We start from the raw sequence: 13947 nt of genomic DNA, 5'->3' as shown, positions 1-13947 counted from the left end.
ACACACAGACACACAGACACACACACACACAGCCCTGTAGCCCCCTGTCATTCAGCCTGATTAGTGAGTTGACCTGCAGGCCAGGGTGGATCTGGCTCTGATGACTGCTGACCGCCAGCAGGAACTACCTACCTTCCTTCCTCCTCCTCCTCCTTGCTCTTAACTCTCTCCTCTCCCTTTTTTTCCTCTTTCTTCTCTCCTCTCTGTTCAACCAGATGTCTTGTATCAGGAAGTGGCCACTGATTACAAAAGCCACGTCTTACTCCTTCATCAGCTCTTCTGCACCGGACAGACAACAAACCACCTATTTTGTACTGGAGGAGCTCCTGCAGGCAGCTTTCTCTGCTCCTCCAACACACCACTACCTCCAATGCTCCTCTTTCTCTCACACTGAGAGACTATGTTTTATATGTAAATTATATGTGCCGATCTGTTTGTGTTTGTGTGGCAGAGAGGACGGGTGAGAGAGGGGGAACAATCTCGGCATGTAACTGGAACCGAGTAGGAGGAGCTTGAAAATATCACGAGTGCTGACCGTTGACCTCTCTGTGGAACCGAGGGCGTGTGACCTTTCCATTATCTCCTTCTTTCTCTTCCTAACACACACACGCATATATTTGTCACACACACACACACACACACACACACACACACACACACACACACACACACACACGCACACACGCACACACGCACACACGCACACACGCACACACGCACACACGCACACACGCACACACGCACACACACGGTATGTTGTCATACCTGCTGGTGAAGCCTCGGACTGGGCGATGAGTGCTGCCATGGCCGAGTTGGGATTCAGCCTGTTTCCAAACATGTGGGGGGGAGCGAGGTTGAAGACTGACCCTGGCAGACCGCTCACCTGTCGACAGAGGCACAGATACGGCTAAGAGTAAGCCACAAGAAGCCATTTCACTGTGATTGAAATCATAGTTAGTCACTTAACAAGCCATTTCTTTTAAACATTTTTTCTGTACAATTTTAGCCTTTATTGGATAGCTGATAGTATAAAGACAGGCAGGAAACAAGGGGAGAGTGAGGAGTAAGACTTGCACAAAAGTCCCCCCCACAATTCAGTCATATGATATGTGTCCTAACTGCGTATAAAATAGTGGAAATATACGTATGTGTTTAAAACAATTCTTCATTCAATTAAACATAATTTTAGCGCTACAATTTACGATTAATTTTGATGAATTCTAACTTGAATGATTCACAATTATTATGAATTTATGACAATTATTTTATTTTCATTTATCAATACTTAAGAGTATAAAATAACAAAAAAGTGAGAAAAAAAGCCAATTAGAAATTTCCAGCGCCCAACAATGCAAAACACAAATTAATTGAGGTGAAAATTATACAAACAGTAAAAAAAAAGAGCAAACATTTTTACAGACTTGTTGGTGTTTTTGCTTGATAAATGACCCACACTATTCATTGATTATCGAAAATAACGATTCATTTTTGGTTGATTTCATGTCCGTTGTTTTAGCATTATATATTTATTGGAAGAATAACCAATGCTGATCCTGGATAGTAACAAAACAATGTCCTCTATGTATGAGGGGGCAATTGTTTTTTTTAGTAAACTGATATTTAAATAGTTTGTTGCATAGTCACAAGTGTTTCTTTGGTGTGTATTTTGCACTGTCAATAAGCTATGAATGTTTATTTTATTGTCGGGGAAGGTCTGACTGGCTTGGTATTACACATTTAATGAGCCTGAATCCAAAGCTGAGAATCAATCTGATCAATCAATGGTTTAAAAATGTTAAAATTCTCTGGCCTTCACTATTGATTTTGCTTTGTCACAAAGCCTCTACATATTATTTCATGCCAGTTTGAAGCTTTTTCGAATGGACAAAGAAATATTATGAAATGTGGATTTACTTTTATTTCAAATATAAGTAACATGGATAAATTATGGATCCCCGGCTCAATAGTCTGTTACCAACACACACATGCACAAGGGGCTCAAAGTGCCTCAACACCCTGACAGTACGCTGACATGCTGACAAAGTGTTTCTGATGCATAGAGTTTAATCCAATTAAAGCATTTCCCAAATAAGGGCCGTGGAATGAAGGGTGGGGTGGGGTAAGACGAAAGAGAGCAAGGGGGGAGCATCAGGAGGGGAATCAGGTCTATCTACAAAAACAAAATGGCTGACTTTTTTGGTTGAAAAGCTACAATCAAAAGGAAGTAAGAAATGTATTTAAGTTACTGAAAGTTGCTCTTCCACAATATTTGGAAGCTCTAGGAGCTCTGTAATTTTTGGTCAAGGTGAAAAGCATGATGAGTTTTTTGTTTTTTTTTTACTGAAAAAATAAGTTATTTTGGGGCAAAACTGTTTTTTAATTAATTGATGGGATGGATACATTTAAGAGCTTAATAAGTCTGGTTTCCTACACTTTCTACAGTTTGACCGAACCGAGTTCTGATCACCCAAAAAAAAAAAAAAGGAGAATTTTTTTTTGAAAATGAGCAGAAAACCGAAAAAGGATCTGAAACAATGACCTGAACCAAAATGTTAAAACAAAGCTCCAGTGTGTACATGCATTTGTGAAGCTTTGCTTGGCTTTCTGTCATATAATTTGCCTGTAAAGTCATTCACATCAATTTGCTGAGATTTAGGGTGGACTTTTAAACAACAACAAAAAATCTCCTACAAATTTATGTCTAGAATAATAAAATTTGTAAAACATCCTGTAAATTCCCATCACTGTTGTCAAATTCACAGAAAGAACCTGTTCCCTCTGTCCATTTTCCCACCCTTACTGAAATGACTTCAGATTTCCTTCTAGACCCCTCCTCCTCTCTTCCTCCTCCCATCTGGGCCATAATCCTGCCCCCTTTCCCATCAACATTCATTTTTCATTTTCATTCATTTTTCATTCAAAGTCTCTTTCACACTCCCTTTCTCTGTCCTGGGCTGATAGCCAATAACAGTAGGCTGAGAGTTTGCTAGCGGACTGAAATAGCAAATGGTCTGTCTCGCACACAGAGAGAGAGAGAGAGAGAGAGAGAGAGAAGGAAGGAAGCCTGTTGTTGGCGTTATTTCTATAGTTGCGTAATTTCTGCAGACTGGATCTGGATTGTGTGTGTCCCACATGTCCAGAGGCGTGCATCGCACCTTACAAACCAACAAACACGTTTTTAACAATCTGGAGTGACAGGAAGGAAAATTATATTTTGTTTTCTATTTAAGTCTTTCAACTTCCCCCTAGGATAACAAAAAGGACAAAGACCAAATTACATTTAAACACACACACGCATGCACGCACGCACACATGATATCCTGTGCCTCCCTGGGCCTCCCATCCTCTATAATATGTGCTAAACAGAGAAGAGTGGGGCAAGATGAAGGCCAGGCCAGCCAATTCAAGGCATGAGTGCCCCCCCCCCCCAAACACACTTGCCCCAATGCATCTCTCCATCCCTACTGTGGTGCTTGTCAGATGTCATTACATCACAGGACAACGGAGGGAGAAAAAGAGAAATGGATGGTGACAGAGAGAAGGAAGGTCGAGGGTGAGAGAAGTGTGTGAGAGAGAGAGCGCGAGAGAGAGTGAGAGAGAGAGCGCGAGAGAGAGAGAGAGAGAAGAAAGAGGTTGTAAGTGGACACGGGAGAAAAATGGAGTTGGGTGGACAGAGACAGAGCATGGTCTTTGGGGAGGTTTTGAAAGGGTGGACACTGGGGTCAGTGATTGAAGTGAGTTTTTTTTCTTTTTGGGAGATGGGGCAGTGATTACTGGAGGGGGTTGAGCTGATTGAATTAGAGTCAGTGCTCTCACTTTTGAATAAAAGAGTATTTAAGCCAATGGAACACACCAAAAACAATATCACCTTAAGGCAAAGCATGAAAAAATAATTTTGGTGAATAAACAAGCTAAACTGCTGCTAAAACATCTAAGGATTTAATCGAAGTATGTTAAAAAAATTGTATAAAACACAGTTGAGATGATGTAATGTCCATAATTTTTTTTCCAAAGATTTCAAATGATTCCAAGATAGAAAGGATTTTCCAGAAATATGCAGCCTGGATTCTGGATCCACTTTTTGACCTAATGTATAGTGAATGACCGCTTTCCCAACTTTGCCCAGAAGCTTTTTTTTCCCAAGTCACCATTTTCCACACTAAGAGACATGGTGGAAATCCTAGTAGTGAGTGTGTATTACAATAACACAGCATACGTGTTTTCCCCCTGATTTTTATTAAACCCTCAATTTCTACTTTAAAAAAACATTTAAAATTAGGATTATGCACTATTTCCCTAAATGTTCCCATAATAACACTTACAGTAATAAAGATGCATCTCTTAATATTATAACAGAGACCATAATTAAGACCGTACTCACTAAAAAAACTAATCTACAGGTGCACTATATTTAATCAGCTATAGAATAACTTGCTAAGAAAACACAATCCATACAAGGTCAGGGCACACACATTTCACACATAATTAACATGCAGTGGATTAATAATAGTGCTGAGAGATTTGGTGCGGAAGATGTTTAATTAGTGTGCTTTGGTTTATTTGTGTTCCCACAGTTTATCTGCACTTCAGCTCAAAGATGGGGGAGATGTGGGTGAATTGACAGATGAAGGGGGTGCTGAATATGTGTGTGTGTGTGTTTGTGTGTGTGTGTGTGTGTGTGTATATGAAAGAAAGAGAGATGGAGTGTGTTTACTGAGCATGTATTTTCCATGTATGTGAGTGTGAGAAGGACATAGAGAGTTTAAGCAAAGTTTGTGTTTTTGGACTCACATGTGTGGCGGCTGTGCTGGTTAGCGGTGCGGTGGCAGTGAATGGAGAGGGAGGGGCTAGTGAAGGTGTGGGTTGCGGTTGCTGCGACAACTCAGAGCTGGCTCCGCCGATGGCGACAGCTCCTGTCCCTGACAACGACCCATCAGCACCAGAGAAGACACCTGTGGAGATATCAGAGATATTAACAGTGTTATCCTCGTCAAATACTATATTTAAATAATACAAATTTACTGTAACAATATTGTTACAGTGACTATAATTATTACAGCATGAAAAGCACTGGTGTAAATAATAAAATTAATGATGGCTGAATTCCATTTAGCCGTTTCGGGGTCCTGGTATTGTGCATGCTGGCTAGAAAGAGACCATTTGCTGTACGCCATCATCATTTACAGAGATAAAGCAACATCTAATTTTAAGTTCTAAACAAGGTGCAGATCTGTTGACTCTAGCCAATTTAATACATGATTAAAAAAAAAATCAACAAATGTAATGCATGATTAAGCGTGGGCTTCCCGAATATGCGCTAAGATAATTTGGTTTCTTTATGATCGTAAAAGCCCCATCCATTACAATAAACTCAAGTTCAAAGAGAAACGTGTGTGTGCATGCACGCACAAATCTGACAACACAAATCATTCAAGCTTTGACAAATTGGTACAGAAGAGAGAGGAGGAAATTCAATCGGCCTATTCTATTCCATCTGTATTCTTTGTACTAATTCAAGTAAAACACTTCCTTCGGCTTATTAAAAATGATGATTATACAAGAAAATAAACACCAGTTATAAATCAACAATGCAAAAATATTGCTCCATTTTCACACCACCAATACGCATGTTCTATTCTCTTATCTCCCTCCCCCTCACACACCCCTGTACTCGCCCACTAACCAGGGATAAGCCCTGCCCCTGCCCCCCTTTGACCCCAGCAGAGGAGGGAGGGGGGGGGGGACAGGGCCCCTCAGCCCCACAAAAGCCTGAATGGCTCAGGGCAGCACACATTCACTTGGGGAACAAGAGATCTTTGTGCCAGGAGGGGAGGAATAAGAAGGGGAGAGAAGGGGGGGGGGAAGAGAGAGAGAGAGAGAGAGAGAGAGAGAGAGAGAGAGAGAGAGAGAGAGAGAGACTGCATGGGCCTACATACTATTTATAACGCTTTGTAATATGCACCAGAAAAATTGATACCCAAGGCAGGGCTGCCATGACTCAGGGGGCATGAGCTCCTGCAAGATTTTTAGCAGCTGGATTAGAGGCCAAACCAACAGTTTATCAGAGTTTAGCTCATGCCACTGATGAAATGAGTTACACACAAAGGGATGATGCAAAAGCAGTGCCAGGAGAAAAATACAGGTTAATATTGACTTTATGATATATGAGTATAGAGGTTATTTAAAATGAAATGCCAATTAATGAATCACAGTCTACATATGCTATATTTTAATTCTCTATAAGTAACATTTGAATAAAATGTAATATTTATCTGAATTAGACAGCCAAACTTAACAGCTTGTAATTTAGTCAATTTTTTTAAGCTAACAGAAAATATAACACCATTTATAAACAAATGTGTAAATTAGTTATACTTTTTGAATTTAAGGTTAACTGTATATCTATATATATATATATATATATATATATATATATATATATATATATATATATATATATATGACATGCTCCACCCTTCATTAATACAACTCATGACATAAACTAAAAAACAGATTTTCAAAGCAGTTTAGGAAATACTATGTGGACGTGTATTTTCTCATTATTTCTGCCCACTCTTGTTTTGAAATATCACAAAGATTGTTATTTGAACACATTGATTATCATTTAATGGGAATTAACACTTCCCCTAGGATAACAATAAAGACAAACACCAAAAAACATTTCTACACCCACACACTTGTAAAACGTCTACCCATTCTGTGTGATCAATAATGTTAAGCTCCTGAAGCACAACTGCCTCCATCACCAGACCTTCCTGTTCCTTTTCCCTTCCTGCTCAGTATATCTGTAAGCTTCAAAAATATCCACCTTGATTAGTTCAAGCTGGTCTGATCTCCATAGGAAATCTATGCTGTCTATTTAGGGAGAGTTAAATCCAATCTAACAACCAAGTGGATGGTATCATACTCAGTTATTAAACAGCTGAAATGCTGTTGTGACTAAATAATTGCTCCAAATTCTGATTTAGAAGGAAATTTCTATCTAAGTAGCCGTGCGATGCTGAAGCTGGCGCCCTAGCTTGTTTTTTTTAAAACTGCAGACAGTCATTTAATCATGTTGAAAAATGGAATGTGGAGAGCAGAAATATGTTTTATTCTGAGAATTTTCAACCACCAAAGATAAACAGAAATGTATTCAAACATTGCGGCAATGTGTAGAGGGAACAGAGGCACATTGAGGGCAGTCAATGCAAATGTATGTGTGTGTGAATGTGTATGGGTGTGTGTGTCTTTGTCTGTATGTGTGTGCTTGTCTGTATGCATGACAAAAGACATGTGGGTTTGCCACAGACTGATAAAGCCAGTTAAAACAGTTTGGGAGGTCATCTAAATTTAAGAGTCTCAACAATTATGCAGTTACGTTTAAAATTTATAAGTGAGTGGACATCTGTTAAATAAACCAAAAATATTTTTACCATATACTTAATCTGCACAGTTTATTGAGGAGGAACACACATATTTACTAATGCACATGAAAGAGTGTTCCCTTTAAAATGTTGTGTTTTTTGAGTTCTTTTTGCATTGTGTGTGTGTGTGTGTGTGTGTGTGTTGTTGTTCTTCAGCTAGTGTTTAACACTCTTTGTTTTGGATGAATTCCCTACTCCCAAAAAAATGTTCAAGCTTAATCAACCAGGATGCTCACACTGCATTGCAAATCCATTACATTGCTAACTAAAATGAAATCACACATTAAAAAAATGTTTGCAAATTGTGAAGTAAAATTCCACAGTACGCAATTTCTTTAATTTTTTTATCCAACCTCCAAAGGATTTCTTCTAATGCAGACAGGTTTCAGATTTCCCTGGTTTCATGACATAACATCTTAACATGCGTACTGCAGTGAGAAGAAACTGCTGATAATCATGATTTCACTGGGATGAGGGAAAAAAAAAACTTGTAGCGGAAGAAAATGTTTAATTGTTTGAAATAACAATAAAACATCATATAAATGAGGAAATAAATACATTAATTAAACAGAAATAAGTGTCTTGTGCTTTCTTGCCTCTTTTCTCATTCTTCTCTGAACACTCCCGCTGGTCTGAATAAATTCGTGTCCACCCAACATCTTTCCTCCCCCACACCAAACCCGCTGCGCTCTACCAGCTTGATCGTCCCATCAGTGACCCCCCTGCCGTCAAACATTAACCTAACCAAAATGTAACCCCCTGCTTCTCCCCACCCTCCAACACATATCTATCAGGCTAACTATCTATCCATCAGCACGGTGGAGTCAGCAGACAGGAAGGAGGGGGGGGGGGGTAAACGCCAGATCCTCCCCATTACTGCCCTGCATTAACCGTGGCTAAATATTTACAGTAGGAAGAAGAACACACGGTTCTCAGACACACACACACACACACAAACACCCACCAAACACACACCACACACACACACAAACACACACAAAACACACACCACACACACACACACAACACCACCACACACACACACACAACACCAAAACACACACACAAACACACACACAATGCACAGCCATACATAACCACCACTGTCCCTATCTTCTTTCACCAGCTGTGGGCAGAAACGCCACCACTACTGTAGGGAAAGCACAAGCACCAAAAACTGAGATGGACGCTAGAATCAGAAACAAAATGATCCTCAACCACTGCTGCAAATTATCATACTCAACACAAACAGCAACAGACAGTCCTGCGTTGACTAGCCAAGCATGCTCAAAGCTACGCAAGTATAAAAAATCCATATTAGCAAACAATAAATTTGAGTTTGCAATAATACAAGTACACAAAACCACAACACACACACACACACACACACACACAACACACACACACCACACACCACACACACACACACACACACACCACACACAAACACCACACACACACACACACAACCACACACACCACAATTCTGTCAATTGATTAAATTTGGGGGTAATGATAGATGTATAATATGTCTGGCATAAAGCTTTGATGATGATGAGTATAAAATAATCTCTGCATCTAAATGCAAATACAAGCAGATGACTTTGTTGGCTTATGTTTCTTAACTTTATAACTTTGTATGTTTCAAAATATGTAGATTGAGACAATCGTACTATACATACCAAGGAACAGATGTTATGATTAGAATCAGTGTATTGTTGAACTTCTTCTTAGCAATCCCAACATTTTTCATACTTTAAGAACTATCCTGCTATGAGGAAGAACATCTTATTGTGTTTTTCTATGGATGCTCCACCCAATGAATCTGGCACTGAGTGGCTTGTTTAATATTTAAGAGGTTTTGAAGGTTATGGACATACACAATTTAACAAGATGTAATGAATCACTTTGAAATGAGTGGTACTATTGAAAATAAATTATACTCATATTTTAGAATTAGGACTCAGCTAAATAAAAAAAAACAGTAACAGACAAAGACACATAAAAGTCTCTTGTGCAAATACGTAAAAGAACAGGAACAAATTGCTGTATCAGATCCACTGACTGTATTTATCAGGGATGGATGTTGGCCTGATTAGAGCATCTATTTTCTAATTTTAATTTACATTTGGATTTAATAAGCATGTGCTTATACACACAATTATATATATTGACTCGGGACTATGCAAACACATGTACACCTTTAACTGCACAAACCATCAACAGGTGAGGTGAGGATTAAAGGGATGAGCAGAATGCAGGTAGGAGACAGCAACAGAGAGACAGGAGAGTGAAACAAAGGGTGGTAATTCTGGAAGAAAGGAAAGATGTGGGATGTGTGGGCTGTACTGAGCCATTTCCATCAGCAGAGGGGAACTCCAAAGCATAAAGACAGTTGCCAGGCAACTGAACACGATGAAAGAAACATACAGACCACTTCCACGTGTGTGAGCAAACAGCACATAGACCTGCACTCTGACTTACACACACATCCACACAAGGAGCCAATAACAAAGGTGTGTCAAAACCTTCACGTTTGTGACTGGTAGTGTTTATACTTCGCTGCCGCAATTATTTTCTGTTTAATGCATTAGCATTTAGTGGTGAATGGCAAGAAAGCTCCACAAGTCAGGACATGAAGAACAAAAACTGCTACAACAATGCCACACGTGAGCCACTTTTAATAATTTTGATGATGCTATGGTGAACACGATGGGACACAACTTCTTTATATAAAAGGCCTTGACACACCAAGCCGACGGCCAGGAACTAGCTGCCACAAAGTCACCTTTGTCTTGGCCAAAAATCAGCACTGGAACACACCGCAGAGACGTCAGCCGAGGGCTAAGTACCACGTACGCTCTGCGCCTGTGTGAAAGGAATTAGATCTCCATACCAGCAGGTGGCGGTGATTCTATACGTCATTCAACAAGTGAAACCGGACACAAACGTTGCTATGATACCAAGAACAAACACCGTTTGCGCGAATCAGCAGCGGCAGACCCAAATGGAGTCCAAGGTCCCTCTGCTTCACTCCCCGCCGGGAAAACAGCGGACACTGCGAGATGGCTAACCAGACAGTCCCTCTTCCCCGGGCTGTCATCTGTTCTCCCGGGAAAACATTCTCACTACGATGGGAGTGGAGGGACAAACCCAAACGGCCCACTGCTGGCTAGTTAGCTAACGCTAGTTTGCTAATTCCACCTACCAAACATGCCTTCATTCTACACTGGTTACAGAAAAGTAGCCAAACAAAATTGTCACTTATCTGTTAATAGCAATGTCCTTTCCTACGATGTGACAAGAGCGTGTAAATGAAATATTAAGTTGTTACATTTTCCTAATTTAAAGGCTGGCCGGCTGACTCTAGCTTGCTTGCTAAGGAGCTAACTGTTTAGCGGTGCAGAGAGAGGGAGATCTATTACAGTCTTTATCTTAAAACATCACAGTATAGGATATCAGTTTAATATTGTTACGACTAAATGTACATACATAGTTATTTCAATCATTCAAAACTGTGTGTGTTTAGGAGGAACATTCAAAAGACATTTTTGTTGTGACAGCTATGTGTGTATTAGATTGATCAGATGACATGCTGAACAGCCTATCAGATGGAATGCCTGTTTAGCTAAAGGCCGATGCGTAGCGATAGTGTGGGACACAGCGCACAAACTAGGGCAACAGTCACGCAACGTCAGCCCAACTTGAACGGACAGCTAACAGTCGCCTTGGTGTGTCAGGGCCTTTAGAGGACATGAATGGCTGATAAAGGTTGAATAAAACCACCCTGTTTCCTCTTTTTAGCTGGCAATAACAATTTCAGAATTCTAATATTTGTTTTTGTTTTGAAACTGTGTAGGCAACTGCCTTAATGCAGCTGACACTGACAGACAGATGGATCTCAGAGATTATTTCTCATTGTGAAATTGTGACATATGAGCTTTCAAAAAACTCTTATTGTTGTGTTATGTGTGTTAACGGTTTCTTCCTCACCTGACCCAGTGGTTGTGGAGCTGCTGTTGCTCTGCATACTCCCATTCCTGAGGAGTGATGGGGACTTCTGAATCCCAGCGCTGACACCCATGACCCCCATGACCCCCAGCCCCCTCTCTCCTCCTCCTCCTCCTCCTCCTCCTCCCACCCCCACTCCTAATCCACTGCTGGACACTAAGCCCGGCCGGCCTGTGAGTGTGGAGGATGAAGAGGAGGCTGGGGAAGCGGTGGAGGAGGAGGAGGTGGTGGCCGTGGAGGAGGTGGGGAGAGTCAGGGAGGGAGCTGGCTCGGAGGTCTTAACATCTGAGGTGAAGCAAGGTCCAAATCTGTTTCGCCAGTTGCCCTTCTTTTTCTTCTTCACCCCATCTTCCCCTCCTCCTGCCACTGCTCCTCCAATCCCCGGCACTGAGCTGGAGGGTTGGGGCCGTTTATAGCCAGCGGAGCCACCAAGACTTGTTGTCTCGCTAGCTGTGTGACTGTGGGAATTCTCATACAGCTTACCGCCCACTGAAATGATAAGAAAGCAGAACGGAATATTTAAATATAAAGCCTGTGGTCTGTTGGTGTTTTGTTGTCGTTGGGTGGCCATCAAAGAATCTATTTCAAGAGGCAAGTACAATCTGCGTCATCACTTCTCTTGTAAATTAGTGCTGCAACTAATGATTACTACTACTCATTAATGTATCTAGTGATTACTTTCGTAACTGAAGAAACATTCCTTAAAAACTGTAGCATCACTGTATTAATGAGACCACAAATGTGACCATGAAAAAGGTAAAAACAAATAATTGAGCACATACCCAAGTAACTAAATAATCTTGTAATAATGCTTCAAGTGACCATTGCCGTGAATAGACGTCTGTTACCTGCAGAAGCAGTAGTAGCAGACATCAGAGAGCCGAAGAGTGTTGTAGTTCCCTCTGAAGCTCCGCCCTCCGAGCTCGGCTTCACAAGACAGCTGCTGAAAGATGGCGGGGAGGAGAAGGTAGTCCCACCCCCCGAACGCAACGCTGAATCTGAGAAACTTAAGAAGTCGGAGGAGGAAGGGGCAGAGGGCATCTTACTGGCACTGGTCAACAGGAGGCCTGGAAGAAAGAAAAACAATGACAATGGGTGGAGATAGAAAAGAATGACAAGTAGCAGTAGAGGAACAGACATTACAGCTGGAAATGTTTTCATACGACTCTCCTTTCCATCATCATGGGAGGAGGAGAAACAAGATAAACAAAAAAAGCATTTTATCTGCTCTCTGTCTGCTCTACAGTCAACCCTCCCTCATCGTGTAGTCCTCCCTTGTAACAGAGGAACCATTTCTCTACTAGACAGAGACACACACACACACACACACACACACACATGACAAGGGCTTCAAGGTTCTGATAGTACAAAACACAGGAGCTCAGTGTGAGCTCTCACTCCTTTCAGGTCCTGACCTCCCCACGTGTTCTTTCTTCCTGTGTGTTTTTGAGTCTTTTGCTAGACAGGGCCCCTGATTACAGGAGCCAGAGGCCAGTCGAGAAGAAACACTTATCATGGCCACACACAAAAGTCTGGTGTCCGGCCAAAATCCAAACAATGACACAGCCCATAAACCACATGAATCACACTCTTATTTGGGTTTTAATACCATTGCTCTAATTGCAATTGTGCTGCACTTGCAGGTTTCGGGTGGGTAGGGCAGTAACACCAGATGATTTGTCATTGCGTTTCCATTTTTCTAACTGCAGGGTTAATTCCCAGTTGTGGTAAAATTAACATACAGGACCATTTGCTGCCATTAATTCACCTTGGTGGAAAGGCCCAGTGGAAGCAGAGGCAGATGTGGAGGATGTTGCCATGGTGACCACGGCGGAGGGGAGGGGTTTCCCTGAGGATGTGAGAGACTTGCGGCCCCCCCTCTGTCCCACCGCATGACTTGTGCCGCTATTTTTCTTGTTCTTCACCTCAGACGCTGCCTTCCCCGTGTCTGCGGCCAAGCCATCTTTGGAACTGCCACCCGAGAGAACGGCCGCCACTTCTTGAAAGTTGGCGGTGGTGAAACGGGCAGTGCCGTCATCCAGTCGCTTCTGTGAAGATGTCGGCAGAGAGGGGACTCCTACCCCTGCGCTGCTGCTGTTGTAGGTCTGGAGGAAAAAAGGTAGGGAGAACAATGAAAAATGATGGTTGAAGAGAAAGGAAGTATGAAAGACAAGAAAAGAAAGAAAGAAAACTATCAAAACAATGCCGGTTAAGAGAGGGAGAAGGTCAGAAAGGTCAGCGGGAGGACAGGATATATTGAGGGATACAGAAGAAGAGCTACAAAGGTAAAACAAGGTAAAAGAAAAAACAGCCACCTACCCTTTCTGAAATATTTAACTAACCCAGACACAATTCACAAAAAGAAATTACGAGTGGGGGAGTGTTATCACCTTGTCTGGGACCATGATGTTAGGAAGAACAAGGGAGGGCGACATATCCATGGAGATCTTCTTGTGTTTTGGTTTGTGCCTGTCCCGCTCCTTGTGTTTCTGAGCATGGAAAATAAGGG

The 13947-nt window shown here is 41.5% G+C and overlaps 1 protein-coding gene across 1 annotated transcript in view; it reads right to left on the bottom strand.

The window, feature by feature from the left end:
• mllt10 (MLLT10 histone lysine methyltransferase DOT1L cofactor) overlaps window positions 1-13947 on the bottom strand; it is a 46073-nt gene that overhangs the window by 9645 nt on the left and 22481 nt on the right. The window contains 6 exon segments of the mRNA XM_032503556.1: window positions 766-883; window positions 4792-4952; window positions 11421-11927; window positions 12287-12505; window positions 13207-13543; window positions 13829-13927. Of these exon segments, the coding sequence (XP_032359447.1) occupies window positions 766-883; window positions 4792-4952; window positions 11421-11927; window positions 12287-12505; window positions 13207-13543; window positions 13829-13927 (1441 nt within the window).

The sequence above is a fragment of the Etheostoma spectabile genome, chromosome 22 (genome assembly GCF_008692095.1).
Source record: "Etheostoma spectabile isolate EspeVRDwgs_2016 chromosome 22, UIUC_Espe_1.0, whole genome shotgun sequence".
Taxonomy (NCBI): Eukaryota; Metazoa; Chordata; class Actinopteri; order Perciformes; family Percidae; genus Etheostoma; species Etheostoma spectabile.
The sequence above is the reverse complement of the archived record's forward strand: the minus strand, read 5'-3'. Positions and strand labels throughout refer to the sequence as shown.